Source organism: Odocoileus virginianus, chromosome 13 (genome assembly GCF_023699985.2).
Source record: "Odocoileus virginianus isolate 20LAN1187 ecotype Illinois chromosome 13, Ovbor_1.2, whole genome shotgun sequence".
NCBI classification, from domain to species: Eukaryota; Metazoa; Chordata; class Mammalia; order Artiodactyla; family Cervidae; genus Odocoileus; species Odocoileus virginianus.
In genome coordinates this window covers 18,706,451-18,728,819 of record NC_069686.1, presented here as the reverse complement: position 1 = coordinate 18,728,819, position 22,369 = coordinate 18,706,451, and the positions used below count along the sequence as shown (strand labels likewise).

General features: G+C 36.3%; 1 protein-coding gene across 3 annotated transcripts in view; it reads right to left on the bottom strand.

Annotated features, from left to right (window-relative positions):
* The window catches only part of METTL8 (methyltransferase 8, tRNA N3-cytidine), an 85,279-nt gene that overhangs the window by 5,613 nt on the left and 57,297 nt on the right, over nt 1-22,369 (bottom strand). For all 3 annotated transcript variants that reach the window (XM_070476039.1, XM_020896362.2, XM_020896363.2), the window contains 5 exons: nt 21,687-21,778; nt 11,054-11,424; nt 9,685-9,734; nt 4,424-4,487; nt 2,773-2,912 (listed from right to left, as the gene is read on the bottom strand). In XM_070476039.1, the coding sequence (XP_070332140.1) occupies nt 2,773-2,912; nt 4,424-4,487; nt 9,685-9,734; nt 11,054-11,424; nt 21,687-21,778 (717 nt within the window). The remainder of the gene's footprint in view (nt 1-2,772; nt 2,913-4,423; nt 4,488-9,684; nt 9,735-11,053; nt 11,425-21,686; nt 21,779-22,369) is intronic.

The window sequence follows — 22,369 nt, the reverse complement described above, 5'->3', positions numbered from 1 at the left end:
TTACTCTCTGCCCATTTAAATTCTATTCACACTCTAAGCCCCAGCTCAATACTGGGAAGCCTTTCTTTCTTTTACTGTTTATTCTACCCATCTGGCTCCCAATCAGACATGACCTCTTGTGACTGCTCTTGAGTTAATGTTTTTTGGTTAAGTGTTCAAAGCCTTACATGTGATTATGGTACAGAGATGGCAGAGATTTCAGATCTCATAACAAGCCAAGTGACTGACACTGGCTGCCAACAGAGCTCTATTAAGAAGGACTCAAGACTTGCTGGGAATGACAATCTACAAAATCAGTTATCACTGTCAGCCCTGGGCAGAGAATGGTAAATGGCAGCCTGTGTACTAAGTCCTTTCTGTCTCTGCTTTATCCAAACTACTTAAGGCTTCTGAGCATTTCTTATTTTAAAAATGAAAGGTCTGGATCACATAATCTGTAAATTCCTTCCAATTAAAACATTGTTCAGTGGAATAATGGGGTGAAAGAGAATGTCAAGTAACGAAGGAAGTAGTTAGTGAGAAACTGAAAGTAACTATGAAAATAAGAGACCAAAAAAAGTGGCATGACTAGGAGAAAATCTCATTTAAACAAACTGGAACATAAGTACATGAAAAAGAAAACTATTTTTCCTTGTTTATTTTATTACAGGTTATTTTCACACTGTGCTTATATCCTTAGGATCTGGCAATTAAAACCATATCTAAAGCTTAAAATATTCACTTTTAGGATAAATGGTTTAGGTACAGAGAAAAATCTCTTCCTGCAATTATTAGCAAGACAAGCATGAAATGAAAACACAGAAAAGCAACGAGCCAAATACTTCAAAATGTAGTCTTCTTTTGCAAACCCTTTGCTCCCAACTGTCCTTTAAAGTCTGCTATGTGGGTCAAGGCAAGGGGTGGGGAACTGCTTCTCTTATCAGTCCATCTTGGCTCATAGTGCAATTCCAGAGCCAGTTCCTGAGAAATGCAGGTGGGAGTGGGTTGGGGATGAGAGGGACAAGACAAGAATGGGGAATGCCCCTTTTCTCTTTTTCCATCTGACTTGGGCCAATTCTGCTATCCTCACCTATCTTTGGAAGGAGGAAGATGAGAAAGAAAAGAAGAGATTAAAAAAAAAGTGTTTATTGACAATCTCTGTGTAGATCTTTAGAAGAGATATTATATTTTTATTTCAATGATAAGAAGGACAGTTACTTCTTGTTTTGTAGCTTTCTATGGTTTACTTCCATTTAAGCTGGGACTCCCTAGACTCAAAGGCTTGCTGAATTGCTTTTCCAAGCTGGCAAGAAGCTACTTTTCTAGAATTTTCCTGGAGCTACATCTACTATCACAGTGCTAGATGACCTGAAAGATACTGCCTCACTTTTCACTTACTATTATACAACTTCTACTCACTTACCTCATTTTTAGATCATTTCCATGTAGATAAGAAAGTACCTATGTTAATGTACTGACATGATACATCTGAATCTATTTTAAAATAAACAGAATGAATATATGTACTATAAAAACAATCTTTTCAAGACATCTGCTTCCCCTTCTTCTTTCCATTCAATTCAAATCATGAAAAAACACATAATCTAAACTAATATAAACAGCCTTCTTGAGGGTTTATTTTGAATTGAAACATTTCCTGTTATACGTGTTAGATAGAAAATCTTGTTCATTATCCACCTCCTCTATCCTTTTAGCTGTGAAACAAAATATAGATGACATCTTTCTACTAGTACCTAAATAATGCCAATAGCCTAAACAAGTTAGCAGAAATAGGTTACAGAAACTGGGAGTAAGTAACTTCATGGAACTGGATAGATCTCATCAGGTACAATTATATATTTCATTCATTATTTGGAAATCTAATTATTTTTTCTACAAGTAATCAAAGTGAACATCTCTGAATGAGAAGTAAAAGGCCTGTAAAGGATCCTAGTGATCTTACAGCAAAGAAAGAAGTACACAATGCTTGATTTCTCTGGGAAAGAGTAATGCTCACCAAAGTGGTTGATGCCAAGTCTGCACCTACTAACCAGAAGATCACAAAAACCCAACTTTAAGACACATTCTGAAGGGACAACCCCAGACATTTAGCACACATGTGTCTTAATACATACAAAGTGGAAAAATTTTAAGAAAAGTGATCATTTTAATTGCTGTAATATCTCTTTGTGCTTCCTCTTTGGAGAAAAGCTATATTTATTATTGCAGAATACACTATATGAACAAAAATATTTAAGTCATAAATACTTAAATAATGGCACTAGACCAACCTTAGATTATAAAGGTCCAAGGTCAATCTGGAAAACCTTGATAAACCCTAATTCCCTAGTGGGCTTCCTTAAAACGAATATTTTAAAGACCTATGTGAAGCCAGATTCACAGCCCACCTCATTACGAACATTCAGCAAGAAGCTAAATCAAAGATGTTTGTTTCTGATCACCAAGTACAGTTTCCCTCTTGGGAGTCTATTAGGCTGTTCTGAATTTGTAATTTTCTTGAAGCACTGTCACTTTTAATAGGTATGTGTCTTGTCAGAAGATGCTCGCTTCTATCTGACAGTGACAGAAAGCTCACTAATGAAACAGTTTGGCCAGCTTCTTTCTGAAAGTCTGAAGAAAGTGAAAAAACTGCATTTAAAAGGCTGCATATTACATGTAATGTAGTTCACTAAATAATAAATTCAAGAATTGTCTTTTTGCTTTGATAGATCTGAAAGCCACTCCTGATAAAGGGGCTGTACATATTTGCTCTGCCCTTTGGTCGTCATTTACCTGTCAGGATGAATAGAAGACAGCACAAAGACGAGGAGAATGACATCCAGGGTCCCATCCGGAAAAGGGTAGGGTAAGCCATGGTCACAAACGTCATGAACAAAGGCACAGCACTGGGATGCTCTGTACGATGCATGAGACTGTCATGATAAAGGAATGAAAGTTTTTAGCAGACTTCCAGTATTTTTTTTCCAAATCAAAAAGGTTCATTTAACTTCTCCCAAAGGCCTTTCTTCTATAAATTTGATTTTCTGATTAGCTTATTTCAAGCTGTCATAAAAAATTAAGTCTAGCACTTGGAGTTGATGACAAATATTCTTTTGCAGCCCTTCTTTAGCTTTAAAAGTGGAGTAGGGCAATCTTTCTGGGTCAGCAGGCAGCAATGCTGGAAGCTCACCCTGTATTACTTCGCAGGCACTGAGATGGTCCTCTGTGCTCTCTCTCACTGCTTGTTCCATGCCTCCTTTGGCTTAATACATAAATATCCTATAGTATGTAATCAATAGGTAATGGTGATGACTGTACAACTCTGTAAATATACTGAAAAAATCACTGGATTGTATACTTTTAAATGGTGAATTTTATGGTATATGAACTATATCTCACTAAAGATGCTATTTTAAAAATGCATTAGAGTACACACATACTATTTGCCTATAAAAACAATACTAAAAGAATATATACCAAAATTCTGAGTCACTCTAGGACTCTAGAAAGCATGACTATAGGTAAATTTTATCTTTCCCTTTAGGCTTTTCAGTACTCTAGAAAATGTCTACAATGAAAACCTAGTAACCCTTATTACCAGAAATTATGTTCTATGTGTTTACCAAACATTTTTGTTAGCAGAATTTCCATTCCTTTTCCATGTTCTAAAATTACCTCTTTTTCCTATGATAATGCTTACTAGAATTTGGGGATTGGTCAAATAAAACCAAGTTCCAACTGTTTTCCTTATAGTCAAGGACATTTTAGATTTGTGATAATGCCTTTCCAGACCTTTTTTTTTTTTTTGCAGAATTTTAAATTAATGAGTGCCTACCATGTGCCAGGCTACGTATAAAGCTCTAGGGACATAAATATAAATATCACCCTGTAGGAGCCACTCCCCTGAAATCTAAGTTAAGTCCCAAACAACTTCAATTGTTTTGATGATATGATTTGCAAAATAGTAAAAGTTCAGTGAAAAATGGTCACAGATGTGCTTCCCTGGTGGTCCAGTGGTTAAGAGTCTGCCTTGCAATCATGCGTTCAATCCCTGGTTGTGGAAGATCCCACGTGCCGTGGGGCAACGAAGCCCGTGCACCACAACTACTGAACCCGTGCTCCAGAGCCTGGGAGCTGCAACTACTGAGGCCTGCGTGGCCTGAGTCTGTGCTCTGTAACAAGAGAAACCACCACAGTAAGAAGCCCACGTGCTGCAGCTCGAGGGTACCCCCACTCTCCACAACTAGAGAAAGCCCATGTGCACAGCAAAAGGCCCTGTGCATCCAAAATATAAATAAATATAAAAAAGAAAATGACATATCTCAAAAAAAGGGGGTCACAGATAACATTTCATGCAGTTACATTAAAAAAAAAATCACTTCAACAGTAAATAAATTAGATTTTTTAAAAATACAGCTCTCTTTAAAGAGAATATAAGGCATACCTTTACTAGCTCCACAGCTCCAGAAGCAAAATCACAACAATAAAGAAAGAACTCTGGCACATTCCTATGAAAAAGGAAGAAATACTTAAATCTAGAGTTCAAATAAGCTGAAGCAACACAAGAAAGAAACTGTAAGTTGGAATTTGTTAATAAGTACTTCTTTAACAGAATTTTGGATGACACTTGGCTTGCTGTTTCTTCTTTTAAGGTACTGTTCTCTATAGTGGTGTGTGAATGCCTCATGTTGTTTCTGAACCAACACTGTCTCAAAACACTTATCATTTACAGGGTAACCTTCAAGTTCCTGATCTGGTTTTAAGGCCCTCCCTTTCTTGGGCCTACTTGCCCTATATTCCAGCATACTCTCACATGAGAAACCTCCACAGCCATCCATCAGCATTGCTCAATCTTGCTCCTACCCCTCCCAGGCACTCTTTGTCTGCCTCCAGCTGGCATGGCCTGTAATTCCTCTCAGCATAGCCAAGCTCTATTCTCTCCAAGGACCCTCAACCCCATGTCCGTTGGCACCTCATTCCTTTTCCTGTGTGTATACTCATTTGTTCCTGGGCCTCTCACAGAGGCTCTAATGCTCCAATGATGATGTATATACATATGAAAAAATATATATATATATATTTTAGAAGTTGTAGTTACATGCTATTAAATATGTTTATATTAATACCATGTACATACAGCATCTAAAAATAATAAAACATTTGTATATTAATTTTGTTATCTTTTCAAATTATTTTCAAACTTTTACTAAGCCCCATATATGGACCAAGCATTAGAATACAAAGTAGTAAATGAAACTGTCTAATAAAATAGTAAGAGTATGGGATTTGGGAGCCAATTACATGTGTTTTTAAATCCTGGATTTGCCACTTATTAACACGGCATTAGACTTAACGTCTCCAAGACTCAGTTGCTTTATTTACAATATGCAAAGAATGTAAGTAAATTAAGGGTTTGTTTTTTTTTGAGGGGGTATGTTTATCCATATGAAAATCTTGACTAATTTTAACTGGCCTTCACTAAACTTAGATAAGTTTTTTACCTGAAATTCAGTAATGATGGCTGAGCCATGGTTACTAACAGGCAGGGACATATAGCTGACCCTTAAACAATGCAAGTTTGACCTTCTAGGTCAATTACACATGGATATTGCTCAACAGTAAGTACTATATGATCTGTGGTTGGCTGAATCTGCAGATATGGAGGACTCACAAATACAAAGGGTTGACTATAAATTTTTGTGAATTAATCACCTGCACTGTTCAGTGGTCAACTATACTTTGAATTTTGTGGGTCAGTACTCTTCCTGATCATATCTTATGTGCTATTATCAAAAGAATTCTCGAATCATCTTGCTTAGTTTTGTGTCTGAATGACAAGAGATTAGTATGTCCTTAAACAGTAATTACAGGTACAGTATTGGTTTTTGTGGACTTTATAGCCTAGATGGGGACATAATTTCCATAGAAGTGTGGATAAGGCAGGCACTGTCAGGCCAAAGTTTAAGAATTTTGAAGGGGGAGGATGGCATTGCTAAGTGTGAAGAGGGGAAAGGGTTTATAGGTGGGAGTCACATGCCAGGGATGAGAAGCAGAGGTGATTTAGAATAGAAGGAAGGATATATGGGCTTTGAAGCACATAATTAGAACTTCTAATCTGATTCAGGAGGCATATTAAGCAGGGATGATTTCTAAATAAATATGAAATACAAGCACAAACATGCATTTATTAGCAAAATCTCACCCAGGCTGACATTACTCTCTTAAAGGCTACTCACTGATGAATACTACATTAACATACAGTATTCTCATATACAGTACAGTTTTCACATACAGTGCCACTCTGTGGCACTAGGAATTTTAATTCAAATTAAGATGTGTCCAAATAAATGAACGTATGAAGGATAGGATTTGGTTATGAAAAGTTACCCAGTGCTGAATCAAAGCTAAAACTTGTGTGCTGCTTTTCTTTTTCATCCAACCCATTTAAAAATGCCTCCTTGGTGGCTCAGACAGTAAAGAGTCTGCCGGCAGTGCAGGAGACCCGAGTTCAATTCCTGAGTCGGGAAGATTTCCTGGAGAAGGAAATGATAACCCCCTCCAGTATCCTTGCCTGGAAAATTCCATGGACGAAGGAGCCTGGCAGGCTACAGTCTATGGAGTTGCAAAGAGTCGGACACAACTGAGTGACTTCACATATAAAAATAGTGCTTTATTGTAGCATGCACCCTTATTGTTTCCTATGAAATCCCTATATTTGTGACTCGTAATTTCTTGGGTGGTCACACATGTTTGAAATGTCTCAGTAAACACTCAGATACATGTATTATTAGTACTACATGATATGCTGGCTAAGGGCAAGGGTTCTGAAACCAGACTGCCTAGTGTTGAATCCCAGTTCTACCACTTAGTTGGGTAACCATGGATGAGTTATCTAAGCTCTCTGTAATTGGTGTCCTCATCTTTATTTTTTAAATTATTTTATATTTGAATATAGTTGATTAACAATGTTGTGTTAGTTTCAGGTGTATAGCAAGGTGATTCAGCTATACACATACATGTATATATTTTTTCAAATTATTTTATATTTGAATATAGTTGATTAACAATGTTGTGTTAGTTTCAGGTGTATAGCAAGGTGATTCAGCTATACACATACATGTATATATTTTTTCAAATTCTTTCCTCATTTAGGTTGTTACAGAATATTGAGCAGAGTTCCTTGTGCTATACAGTAAGTCCTTGTTAGCTATTTTAAATACAGTAGTAGTAGAACTGTCAATCCCAAACTCCTAACAGAAATAAAATAGGGCATCTAAGTTGGTTGTGAGGATAGAATGGACTCAGATAGTAAAGTTTATAGAAAAATGCCTGACTCAGAGTAAGCACCTAATAAATGTTTAAAAAAATATCATTTTTATTATTCTTGCTATCATCATCACAATCATCACTGTCAAAGGAATATCTGCCTCTGCCTTCCAGGAACTTAAAAACTTAAGAACTTAATATGCTTTTGTAAAAACTTCCATATAGCTCAAAATGCTTCTCTGGATACTGGCATATCTAGCTCATTATGACAGGCATGCAATCTACCCTCGTGCAGAAATTATTAAACAACCACAAGATATAGAACAGTCCAGTAGCTAAAGGAAAGCTTGTGCCATTTGCCATGTGTCCTACCAGATAGCAACATGACCTCTGAGACTGAATTCCCACTGCATCAGCAGCCCAACTTGGTCTTGTGACCACTCAATGATTTTCCATGGCTTTTCTTTAAAATCAGCTGACTGTCTTGGCCCTTCTCCCAGGAAACAGGTGTAAATATCACTATTACTACTACACCATCAAGCACTCTCTTGGCAGGAGGTTTAAGAATTAAATGACCCTTGGAGAATGATATGACCTCTCAATTCCGGGGGTCTAATTATGGTAAAATATTCTGAAAATGTAAAATATTAATTCTATGATCTCAAAAAGTAATAAAACATAATTTCTTTGGTGGGGAAAAAAGGTTTAATCCTCCCTTTGGAAGGCGAATCACTAGCTGCCTTTTAAAGATGAATTAATTATCTCAGGTTATTGAGTTACAGTGATTTCTAAAATATGAATATGAGGCCAAAAAAAGACCCAGTCACAAAGAAAGAGCCAGGGGGTGAGAAGGCAAGAGCCTGCAATTATTAGTCAGGTGGAGAAGTAGAAGGGGGAAAAAATACAACTAACAAGTGGGGAATAAGAGATATTAACCAGTCAGTATGTACCAAGCTCTAACTATCTATATTATATTGTTAGGCTACCTGGAAAACCAAATTAGAATACATTATGCTCTCTACCTCAAGAAATATATAAATAGTAGCTGAAGAAAGAAGATATACGGAAATGACATGCTAAATAATAATTTGAGATGAGTCATAGAGTAACACATAATCAACCACCAATGTAGTAGATTTACGTGTATTACAAGTTCAGAGAACACCAGGGTGAAGGAATCTGGCTATGTGGTATAAGAACAGGAAATTTTGGCCTAGAAACGGGAAAAGGAAAACAAAGAAAATAAATCCTGAAAGAAAAAGGCCATTCAGAACTGCAAATTGGCCAGTATCACTTCTGGCCAGACACTTTTAACTGGCAATTTGATGATATTATGGAATTACTTTTTATTATGTTAGGTTTATAACAGCAATTAGGAATGTCTTGCTTTCTGGAGATCCATCATAAATTCATAAAAATAATGTGTCATGATGTTGGCCTTATGTAACTGCTGAAACAAGGTGGTGGCTATATGAGAATTTACTGTATTACTCAATTTTTCTGAATGTGTTTACATTTTCACAATGGAAAGTTTAAAAAAAGACTAATAAATTTTAAAATATGCATAGTGAAAAGACTGAAAGGAATTATAATAAAAATTCTGTCAGCAGCTATATTTTGATGTTTTGATGGTGGTAATAATGGGTGATTCCTTCCCATCCACTTTTCCTCTAATGGGAAAGTTCTACAATGTGTTTATGTTAATTTTGTAATGGAAAAATGACAATCGGAAAGCTATTGTATAAACTTAAAAAACATAGGCACTTGACAGACCAGCCATAGGTAAAAGGAGTAAAAGTTTTGTAAGATGTGTCTTCTTCATCACCTACTAAAACACATTGGTGAGGTGTTGAACAGGAAGGGCAGGTCAGGAGAACATCTCTGCTCCTATTACAGACTTCACTCTTTATGAATCTTAGGGTTAGGTGTGATAACTCCAAAAATTTCAACTCTAGAGAGTCACTTCAACTCTATAGGAAGGTTTTATCCTGGGTGGGGCTCCAGAAGTGATGACAAAATAAAATGAGTTTAAAGCTTACACAAAATAAAGTGTAAGCTTTAAACTCAATTCTGTATGTGTAAAATGACACCTAAGTAACCTGGAGGAGTAAATAAATCTCTAAAGTTCAGAAATTCCCAGCTTAGCAGAAGGATCAAATCTCTTGCTCATTTCTTACTCTCATCTACATAAGCACAAACTTAAAAAATTACTTCAACTCATGGTGGACAACCTATGTCTGTGAAACATTATTTCCAGAGTAATTATCAGTTCACATGAAATTAGATACAAAGACCAAGCCACTGCTTTTGAAATTTGGTTTAGTCATTGTTTATATGGGAACAAGAACACTATTGGTATATATATGACAACATTTTCCAAGTATTTCTCAATATCCCATACACGTGCAGAATTTTGTAGGAGAAAACTCTAAAACTCACTGCAAAGTGTTCAGAATTGGAAAAACACTATTTCCAGCACCACAGCCAACCTAAAATCAAAGAATAAATAAGTATTATGAAAAGAAAGTAAAATTTTCCTCATCAATATCAGATTTTTACTTTAAAAAACTAAAAGAAATGTTCTGAATCTTTGGCTATTGGAGAGCTGTATAAGCTCAAAATGGAATAAATCATGAAAATAATATGTACTGAGAAATTTTACTATTTAAAATTTTTACATACCAAAACCCCAAATGAACCAAATTAAAAGGTGACAAAAACATTGTGGAAAAAAATATTTGAATTAAATATGATAAAGGGCAGAGTTCATTAAAAAAAACACAACTAATAAATAAAGGAAATAAGTAGATGACAGAAGAACAAATGGTTTCTAAACATCTGAAGAACTATATGACCTATTTAACAATCAAAGGAATCAAGTTAAAATATGGTTTTGTCTAACAAAGAAGAAAGCAATAAAAATAAGATTATTCCAATCAATGAGGGTGTGACGAGACAGACCTACACTGCTGTAAATTGGTATTAGTACAACTTCTTAGCACGCAACTTGGCAAAATATTTTAACAATATTAAAAATTTTAATAAGTTATAAACAAGTCAATTGAACTCAAATAATAAAAGAAAATATAGAGAAGTCTATACCTGAAGATACTTGCTGTACAAAACCTGAAAACAATTTAAGTGCCCAGTCAAGTGAAAACAGATAAGTAGAATCAGTATTTCACTGAGTGTAGTAATTTTTAGCCATGAAAATGTTTATAGAGAATTTTTAAAGATAGGGAAAACTGCTTATGTTATAATGTTAAATACAAACAAAGAAAAACACTAAAATGCAGATATAGTATAGCTCAACTATATAAAACAGTATAAACAAAGGGAAAAATAAGTTAAATGTTAACAGTGGTTAAATCCTTTGTTTATGGGATTGTTTATTCTTTCTCTTTACCAAATTCTTTGTAATCAGCATCTACTATGTTTATAATCAGAAGGAAAAGTTTTCTTTTTCTAAAATAGAAAATCAAGGTCTACACCAGATTATAGCAAATTACATACTTCACTTATTTCTATTTCATCTACAAGTGGGTAACAACAGAAAGAGATGGAAATTGAGGCCAAAACTTCACTGGTATTTAAAACGGCCTTCAAGTTAGAAATTAAAGCAGACAAACTTAAGAAAAGTTTTAAATCACAAACTTAAAATCTGACTGATTAAAGATATGAGTCCCTTATGTAATTTTTATGCACAAAAGTACACAGTTATTTGATCATTTTCCCTCTAAAGAATCTGGATCATTAATAAAGTAATATGTGATGTACATTAAAAAATTTTTCCCATGAAGTACCATACCTCGAGGATTCTGAAAGCAGCATTGCTACCAGGAAACAATTCAGTCTTCAGAGGTCTTTCTCTGTATTCTTCAGAGTCCAGTTTAGAAAAGTCAGATCCTGCTTTGCTTTGACCATCTGATGAGCCAGAACTTTCTTTATAATGAATTTTTTCTTCAGGCATAGTAGGGCAGTGCATTTTTGAGAAAAAACTTTCAGTATTAATTTTCACATGATTCCATGATAATTCTTTCACCTTCTCTTCAGTTTTCTGACCAACCGGAAGAATTTCAGGGAATTCCCTCAATAGCCAATTACGATCTTTGAAAAACTTATTCTTGTGAATCTTATAAAATGTGTCCCAATATTTACTGGCTTCACTCTCATACTTAACTAAAATAAAGAGAAAAAAAGATTTATTTTATTATGAGTTATATGTATTATTAGTTACTATTTTAATAACTAAATATATTAAAGTCACTCAGTCGTGACTGATTCTCAGTGGCCCCATGGACTGTGACCCACCAGGCTCCTTTGTCTATGGAATTTTCCAGGCAAGAATAGTGGAATGGGTTGCCATTTCCCAAGGGGATCTTCCCGACCCAGGGATCGAACCCGTGTCTCTTGCATCTCCTGCACTGGTAGGTGGATTCTTTACCACTAGTGACACCTGGGAAGCATTTAATAATTAAATACTACTGAGTATATTACATATACTATTCGTTTATAACAATTATATTTACTATTGAATAATATTACAGTAATTTTTACTTATCTGATTCTTTTTGAACCTCTTAAAGGTTAGAACTACAAAGTATTAGTCCTCTCAAAATGTGTCAATGTGTGGGGTATATGGGCTTTTCCTGGTAAACCTGCTTCTGTCTCAATTGTTTATCTGACAAATTTTTGTGAGGAATAAAATAATTGCAAACTACTTTCTAGAGTCTCTTCTTGAAATCTTAATAATCACATTTTTACCAATAACCCTGTAAGTCTCTTTATTATCTTGGAGAAATGATAACCTCACTTTTATGTTGCTAAAAATGTAGTTTTAACATAACAAGTGTCTGTGCAAACTGGTAATCAAACAGGAAACTGTGGAATAATAAATGATGTAATCTTGAGCTAGAATGGTGCACTGAAATAATCTACTCCAACCTCCTTGTTTTGCATTTGAAGTAAGGACACACAGAGGGATAAACCCACTTGTCTGGGTCCTGGAGCCCTGTCATAGTAGAACCAGGACCACACGTCCTGACTCGTGGGGTTTAGGGGCCATCCCACAACTCCATTCTTCACCCACCTCCAGAGGCACCTCTTCATACTGACATCTCTTAATATGAAGCCTTAAAGAGAATTTCTGATGCAATTTAAAAGGAGATATGCATTTTGTGATGTCATTCCTTAGATCAATCCTGGGTCCCAGCATCAGGGTCAGGTCAACAGTCACAGATCTTCCAGCAATTCTTAGCTTTCTGCCTCTTTCTATCTGTATGTTAAATTAACATAATCACTAATTCACTCACTTTCTCACTCACTCATTCAAGAAGCATTTCTCGGATACTATCATGTACCAGACATAAACCCTGGCTTAGGAATTACTTTCAGTCAGTGCAGCAGCCATGAAATTAAAAGACGCCTGCTCCTTGGAAGAAAAGCTATGACCAACCTGGACAGCATATTAAAAAGCAGAGACATTACTTTGCCAACAAAGGTCCGTCTAGTCAAGCTATGGTTTTTCTAGTAGTCATGTATGGATGTGAGAGTTGGACCACAAAAAAAGCTGAGCACTGAAGAATTGATGCTTTTGAACTGTGGTGTTGGAGAAGACTCTTGAGAGTCCCTTGGACTGCAAGGAGATGCAACCAGTCCATCCTAAAGGAGATCAGTCCTGAATATTCATTGGAAGGACTAAAGCTGAAGTGGAAACTCCAATACTTTGGCCACCTGATGCAAAGAGCTGACTCATTTGAAAAGACCCTGATTCTGGGAAAGATTGAAGGCAGGAAGAGAAGGGGACGACAGAGGATGAGATGGCTGGATGGCATCACCGACTAAATGGACAATGAGTTTGAGCAAGCTCCGGGAGTTGGTGATGGTCAGGGAAGCCTGGCATGCTGCAGTCCATGGGGTTGCAGAGTCAGACACAACTGAGCAACTGAACTGAACTGAGACACATGACATTTTTAAAGTGCTTTCAAAAATTTTTAAAAATATTCTGTTGTTATAGAATAATTTCCAAGACTTAATGTTATGCGAGAAAGCAAAATGTAGAACACCATGTATATGATGCTATTTTTTAGGGGGAAAAAAAAACCTATTTTTTAGGGAAAAAAAGGAGGAAAAACACACGTGTTACATGAACAGAAGACTTTGGGCAGGATAATCACATAATCAGTCATACTGGTTGCCTCTCAAGAGTAGAACTGAGTGGTTGGGGACCAGGGCTTCAGAAAGAATTTTCATTTGAATTTTGATCCATGTAAATTTTGATTATCTATTCCCAACCCCCTCCCAAAAAATTAAACTAAAACTAAAAACAACAGACTCTATTCATTCATAATTTTAAAGAAGCCCCTATCCTGAGAACAAGCAGTTGCCTACAGTCAGTTTTGTCTTTGTTACAGAACCCTGTCCTGAAACCCTTATAGTCTTCCTTTTCTTTCCACTTTTATCTTTATGGCCTTGTACCATGGATCTCCACCCATTTAGCCACAAGACTTCCTTCCCATCAAGGCTGAATTGTATCTGGCAGCAGGACTGCTTGAAAGACAGAAACTCCTATCTTTAAGGTCTAAGAAATGAAAGTAGATCTCTGTAACAAAAGAATTATGTGATGTTGAAGTCCAAAACATGCTTGCTCACATCTGTACTAATGGGTGGTGGTGATGGTTTAGTTGCTAAGTCATGTCCAAATAATGGGAAGAAGGCTATTTATGGTTAATCTAAAAATGTTGTATTTTTTAAAATAGTTCTATCTCAACTCAAAAACATTGGGAATGTGCCTGATATACTGTGTAAGAAAACAAAACAATATTCTGAAAATCAGACTCAGGAGGAATTAGGAAACTGTCAAATTTCCCCAGTCTTTTCATACCTTCTCTTCTTCCTCTTATCTTAAAAACCAGCTTTGTAACTCACTCTGTGCTAATAAAAGATTCTTCTGCTTAATAAAAAGTGACCCACCTAAGAAGACCTATATTTAGTCAAATCTCTAGTATCTGAGTTTCCAATACCAAACTACTTCTGAAGTGAGTTTGAACCTAACTATTAGTAACTAGAATGTTAACACTACAAGTGATTAATTTGTGGCACTATCCCCCTTGGAATTAACTGGCAGAAGAAGGGATAGACAGCAGGGGAGTAACTTGAAAGAAAAGATGTTCCTAGCAGTATTACTTATAATACGAAAAATGGGAAATAACTCAAACAGCCTCAACATTGGAATGATCAAGCAAACCATGCATGTCAAAACAGAGTAATCTTATGCAGCAATTAAAATTTAAAGGATAATAATATTAAGAAAAAACTTCACACAGAATGGTCTGCAACTTTAAAATTGCACTGGCTGCACTTTAAAATTTATATTCATTTATAACCATCAGATGGAAATTTGGAGTGTTAAATTGTTAAAATAATTTAACAATTATTAGGTAGTTCTTTGGCAAAGGTTTTTTTGGCTTTTTAAATTGGAGTATAGTTGCTTTACACTGCTGAGTCAGTTTCTGTTGTAGAGCAAAGTGAACCAGCCATATGTACACATATATACCCTCTTTTGGATTTCCTTTCCATTTAGGTCACCACCGAACACTGAGTAGAGTTCCTTGTGCTGTACAGTGGGTTCTCATTAGTTATCTAGTTTATGCGTTTTAGTGTATATATGTCCATCCCAACCTCTCAATTCATCCCATGCCCTGCACCCTTTCCTGCTTGGTATCCGTATGTCTGTTTCCTATGTCTGTGTCTCCATTTCTGCTTTGCAAGTAAAAGTATGTATGCCATTTTCTAGATTCCACATATATACATTAATATATGATATTTTTCTCTTTCTGATTTACTTCACTGTGTATGTCAGTCTCTAGGTCTATCCATGTCTCTGCAAATGACACAATTTCATTCCTTTTTATGACTGAGTAATATTTGCAGTTTTATCTGCATCTTAAACAAAGATGAAGAATCTTGGTTGAATTCTTCATTCTACTATCCTAAAGGATATCTCTATGTTCAAGTTCTAAAAAGTCTATATACTTTCCTATTAAATCCCATGAATTTATGGAGAACATTAATAAATGGCACCCCACTCCAGTAGTCTTGCCTGGAGAATCCCACGGACAGAGGAGCCTGAGGGGGCTATAGGCCGTGGGGTCACACAGTGTTGGACATGACTTAGCGACTAAAAAACAAACATTATAGTTCTACAAACTGCAAAGTGTTGGATCAGACTGCTGTAATAAATATGAGCTTGTATACTGTTTAATTTCTATAGTTTATCATGAAAATGAACCTGCAGTGAGGTGACTAGAATCTGATTCAGATACCAAATATATCAAGCACCTAAATTCAACCTGAGCTTATCCAATCTTTAAAAGGATCTGATTACTATTAAAAGATGATGGTCAGGTCTGCTAATATATACACTTTCAAGCTTTTCCAAGTATTTCTCACTCAGGAATTAGAAGAAAACAATCACATAAACCATTGTACCAATAACAGCAGCATTAAAAATAACAACAATAGTATATACTGAGTGTTTATTTTGTGCCAGGCACCATGTCAAATGCCTTACTTGGATTTTTTCCCCATTTAATCCTAACAATACCTCTCAGACATATATATTATTATAGACAAAGAAGTTCAAGGTTAGAGGGGATAAAAAATTTGCCCATGGTCATCACCAGAGCTAGGACCTGAACTAAGTCTATCAGACTTTATGCTCTTAACCATTATACTGCCTTCTAACACAAAATCTAGATTAACCTCCTCCAAAATACCTCTGAAAATAATGTGTTTTCCTGATTTTGTACTTTCCTCTTATTATGAAGCATCAAGTTGAAATTAAATCCTCAGTATGACTTAAAATCAGTAAAACAGAACAGTAAAAATAATGCTGATTGGAGTGAACCTACATAAAGGCAGATCAGAAATACAGAATTAATTAAAATCCATTTGAATTATATAAACAATAAACTATGCAAGGTTGCATGATGAAATTATGATGAGCAATGGGAACATAAAATGTTCTATGGGAATAGATGTGTTTGTGGGACAGCAACAAAACAGAAACTAAACAGCGCTGGCTGGGATAAAGGCTAATGGACTGGAACTGGGTTTTGGGGTTTTTTGCTTTTTCAAGTTGTGCTTTCAGCAGTACCTTCAATCAATGCTGGCAATTCCACAGTTCCCAGCAATGTATATAACAGCTTCTGAGACCCTAAGGAAGCTCAATCAAACTCATAATTATGGCTGTGAGACAAGGTAAACACATCCAACATTTAATTTAATTTTGTGAACTTCAAGAGTATCTGTGGCATCAGGGGAACTGGATGAGCGACTTTTCTGACCATGAGAGAAAAGTTTAAACTTTTCTGTTTCGCTCACGGTCAGTCCAATAATGATAGAAGAATACAATGTGGAGAAATCAGCCCTGTCTTTATCTTGTCCAGCTGACTTTCTAAACAGGTATATCAATTTTTCCTGGAGGAGAAAAATATCCCTTTACTTTCCTAGGTTACCAACTCAGAGTTAATTGCTCTATGCCAACGGCGATAAAAGGGGTGTAGTGATCTGTTTAACCACAGTCAGATGAAACAACTTCTCAATTATTCATTTATTAAATTCAATACTGCTGAGGGGAAGAAAGACTATGACACACTAACCATACTTAAATATTCAGAATTCACTCTAAATCACACTGAATATCACAACTAAAAAAACTGAATTAAACCATCTATGTATTTGACATATTAGTACAAATTATGAAAATTTATTCTAAGTTGCAATGTAACAAAAGTCATTTTAAAGCTGTTTTTGTACATCAATTACACAAACACCTAAGCTCTCAAAGTCGGAAATTTCCAGGTCACTGATAAAGTTAATTGTCTAATAAAATAAAACTCTTAAAGTTATGAAATTTAAAGTCTGAGAACAGTATGAAATTAACAACCAAAGCTGACCTATAAACAAGTACTCTAAATTTATCAGCACACAAAACTTTAAGCTACTCTATTTTTTTTCTCACATAGGACACTCTCAAGTGTCAAGGTATTCACAAAGGAAGGTATAGTGGGATTCTTTTACTATTTTTCTTGACAAAGGCAACTCACTCTAGGTAGATAGTTATTTACAAGGGTATTTTAAAGTAAAAATAGCAGCTGCATTTGTTATTAAGTTTAAAAAACCCATTACATTTGCTAAATTACCAGCTGAGATATAACACACTGGAAATGTTTTTAGGAAATTAAAAATATAATCATATTAACTCAAAAACTGCCAAATGTATCTTTCTCATTTCTCTGAATTAATCTGTTTTAAAAAGAAATCTAAGCTATTATAAAATTTAAAATAAATTACCAAAAGGAAATGTGGAATCACAAATCATTAATCTGAGCATCTAACTGAAAGAAACATTGCTAATGATAGCCTAGATGCTTTACATTTTAATCACAGGATGAAAATGTCAGCCACTGTACAGCAAAAGACTGTCTCATCTGTGACAGATAAGTTCTTATTTTCAGAATTGTGAGGGTGTTTCCGGACTTCAGTTCTCACCAACAGCTGAGACAATAGATGAGAAATGGGAAATGGGAGTGACAGGAGAGACTGACATACACAGAGACCAAAAGGAAGGTGCCAGAGAGCTGGTCAGCGTGGGAAAACCAGCAGTACCTCCTCCTAGGGGCATTGAAATAAGTAAGATAAAATCAATAAGCAAGGCTCATACTATATACTATTCTGTAAGTGGAATACTTTGTGATGAGAGAAAATTGGCTTTTTCAAAGATTTAGGACTCTCCTGGATAAGAAGAGATGGTAGGGACTTCCCTGGTGGTCCAGTGACTAAGACTCTGTGCTCCCAATGCAGGTGGCCTGGGTTTGATCTCTGGTTGGGGAATAAGATCCCACATGCCACAACTACGAACCCATGCAGCAAAACAAATAAAAATAAATATATATTAAAAAACAAGAGAGACTGTGGTTGACAGGGGCAGTGGGAGAAGAACCAGGTCACAGCTTCCTTTGGGCTTTCACAACGTTTGGGAATAGAGCTTTTAAATGGATCTCTTCACCTTGACCCATATTCATCAGAGACATTAAATATCCAATGAGGAGCCTCACCAAGGGCTTCTGCAGACCTGCATGTTGATGATCCCTGGTGGAGACTGGAGTGGGTGGCTGGGTATGTACCTGGTCTCACTGTAACGTCCTGTCACTCAACATGGTTCCTCAGGACAGAAGTTTTCTCTCTTTCTTTGCCACCCTCAGCAGCTGCCTTGGTTGCTGCTCTGGGCAACCTTGCTTAAGTGTGATGTAATGGCCACCCTCATTGTGGGTTCCTCTCCTTGTAGCGGTTCTCTGACATGTATAAAGTCCACTGCACTGAGTAGTGTTATGCGGGTAGGGACCCAACAGAAGCCTCGATCACTGGGAGGCATTTTTAAATGAATTCTTTTGTTCTGTGTCTCCACAGCAGCCAGAAAACTTGCTCAGAAAGAGACTGGACATGCTAATAAGCAAACCAAACGCTTCAAAGGAGTATCATCAGCCCTCTCCAGCTTGCTTTTCCTGCTTCTATAGAGAAAGGCCAGTCACCACCTTTCTATTTCAGTCACATTATGGTTCTGTGGGAACTGTCATTTTCCTTTACTGCGGTTTCCAAGGCCCGAAAATAACCTCCTCATTAGCTTCACTCAAGTTCATTGTTAACATAAATAGGCCAAAATAGGCAGCCACATATAGAGCACTTTAAGGGAACATTATCAGCACTGCTCATCTATTTATGTTCTAAACAGAAATACTCGAGAGAGCATGAAAAAAAATCCTTGGTTTTTCATATTCTCAGGAAATAAACTATGGATAATTTTTAACTTCCTGGAAAAGAATTAAGATGACTGATATCTTTTAATTCTGTTTAGGCTTGATTCTCTCTGTCATATCCAGGTGGCCACTAGCAGAAGCTTGAGTAATGTGGAAAATATGTCTGTGCAGCTGCTGGCAAAGAAGCAAAATTATACTTCCTCAGAAACAGTGTGACAGAGTTCCTGCAAAGGAATGCAATGTTGGCTGATTTGTAAGCAGAATTGCCACTGGTATGCACTCTCAAATCCAACCCCAACACTCCCTGGCCACATCCCATTCTGGGACTGCATGGCTGGAGCTCATAAAAATAGAATGGTTCCACTGTGGATCAGGTGCTCTTCCCTCCTGTCCATCCTTCAGGACACATTCATGCTTACGGTAAGGAAGGAAAACTACCTCTGAGGGACAGCAAATGATACCAGAGGATAAGATAGGGCGACACTGCCCCCTTCACTGGTAAAGGGCAGTTAATGAGGGCTATTTCACTAGCTCAGTTTCAACAGTACCCTTTGCTTCAAACTTTAGCCTCAAGTGTAGACTAAAGTCACCAGAACAATAGTTAACTACCAGTGGGATTAGTGATTTTTACTATACTTGGCTTGAACAGAGGAGGAATGCAAACATTTTTCCCTGGGGAGTTTCAGGACAGCTGATCAATGTGGAAACAAAATTCTATCTCAGGGGCTGGCAAACTTTTTCTGTAAAGGGCCAGACAGTAAGTAGTCTGTGTGGGCTATACAGACTCTTTTGCAACTATTCAACTATTTAGATACACCTCTAAAGCAGCTATGGGCAATGTTAACAAATGAGTATGTGCTCCAATAAAACTTTATTTATAAAAACAGGCAGTGGGCTAGATTTGACTCATGGCCACAGTTTGCTGCTTCTTGTTCTATCTAACAGGTACACTGATACTGCTACATGAGTGATTGAGAACTAACTTATGGTATTAGAAGCCAGAATAGTGGGTGCTCTTTGTGGAGTCTTAGGGGTTTAGGAAAGTAATTGGGACACAGCATGAGGAAATTTCTGGATTACTGATAATTTTCTGTTTCTTAATAAGGGTATTGGGAAAATTCACTGAGTTTTGTGAAAACTCATTTATAAATTGTGTTAATTTCTGTGGGTATTTGGTATATCAATAAACTGTATTTTCTTTAAAGAAAACAAAACAACCTGTTTTAAAGGAGAAATCATTTAAGAAAAACAAAGCAGAAAATCCTCTCTAGAAGAGTGTAAGGGTTGGGCCAACTGTCTGTGGGTTCCCAGCTACTCAGTGAGAAGGACAGAGGCAAAATTTTTTTAGTGTCTTAAAAAAAAAAAAAGAAATGTGGTTAAAAAAACACATAACATTCACCATCCTAACCATTTGTAAGTGAACAGTCCAGCAATGCTAAGTGTATTTACATTGCTGTGAAACAGATGCCCATAACTTTTTCATCCTGCAGATCCAAAACCCTATATTCACTAAACAACAACTCTGTTTCCCATTCTTCTAAGCCCTTGCTAACCACCATTCAACTTTCTGTTTCTATGAATCTGACTACTTTAGATACCTCATATTAGTGGACTCATATAGTATTTGCCTTTTTTGTGACTAGCTTATTTCACCTAACATAGTGTCCTCAAAGTTCATCCAGATTATATGGCATGGGACAGGGATTCCATTTCTTTTTATGGCTGAATAATATTCCATATGAATAGGCCACATTTTATTTATCAATTTATCTGCTGGACATTTGGGCTATTTCTATCTTTTGCCTACTGTGAATAGTGTTGCTATGAATGAAGGTATACAAATATTCCTTCAAGACCTTTTGGGTATCTCTTTCAATTCTGTTGGCTACATATCCAGAGGTGGGGCTGTCAGATCATATGGTAGTTCCATTTTTAATTTCTGGAGGAACTTACATATTGTCAGCAGAGGTTGTACCATTTTATAATTATACCATTAGTGCACAAGGGTTTCATTTCTCCACATCTTCACCCATATTTACTATTTTCTGACTTGGTGATTACACAGTAGGGCAATATTTTAGAGACCATTTTTGAAGGTTGGCAAGGCCTTACCTAAATTAAACTCTAAATATCAAAGGCCTCCAAGAAAAATAGCTTAAATCGTTATTGAAACTTTGTGTTCATCTTAAAAGACCAGCAACATTTTGATATGACTTTACCTTCTTTTGATATATGAATATATTTGAATTCATTGAATATTCCCAGCAGTTGAAATGCACAATAGCATACTAAAAGATAACAACAAGGAAAATTTTAAAATTGTGTTCTCCTATCTTGTTTGAAATGCCACCGTTACCTATCTCCCAGAGAAAGCAATAATATGACTATCAAAAGAGCAAGTTCATATAGGGTAAGTATGTAATTTATTTCATTAACTTTGGTTTCACTACACTGGAATGACTGGGAATTCTCCTAAAGGAACAAGTAAATTAGCATAGGCAGAAGCTCAGAGCTCTCTGAAACGGTGACACAGTTAGGAGGAAAAGAGACTGCGGCGCGAACGGAGCCAGACGGAGGTCAGACGGAAAAGCCGGGCTCCGGGAGCCGCGTACAGCTGCTTACCTTGCTCTTCGGAAAGGACTCGCACCGCTGAGTTCTCCTCCACTGTTTTTCTGGCCGCTTCTTCTTCTTCTTTTGACCACTGCATGTGATCCCTTTCAAAAAAAAATAAAGATTATAAAATGTGTTTTATCATTGAAGAAGGCAGAAAAAGAGTGCTAAGGGATACATCTTTCATTCTAGATTAGTTAAAGACAAAGGATACAAACAAATCCCATATCAAATGAATACATTTTGTGTCAGATATTCCTTCTGATAGTGCTGGTATAATTCTGGAACTCCTACAGTTCTTCTGTTTAACTTTGGTTGCGTTGCAAGCCCCAGCCACCTTTTGGAAATGATTGCTGAAGTAATGTCCCAGGAGCACTATGGGGCCTGTTTATCTGGGTACTGGTATGGTTTCCTGTGTTTTACTCTAAAGCTTAATCTTTTTGTTAATTTATGAACAGGGCATTCTTTAAAAGTTTCAATATTCCTTTTATACTTTTCTTATTAGCTGCCTTAATTTCTGTGTATGGATTTACTTATGTTTAAATGATAGACTACTTGACACAGCATATTCGAAGGTTATCCTTCTAAGATCTGGCACTTTCTAGAAATAAGTATTTTCAGGTTCATAATTTACTCTATATGAGAGAATATTATTTTCTGCTACTAAAATACCTTTCTTTAAATAGAAATAACAT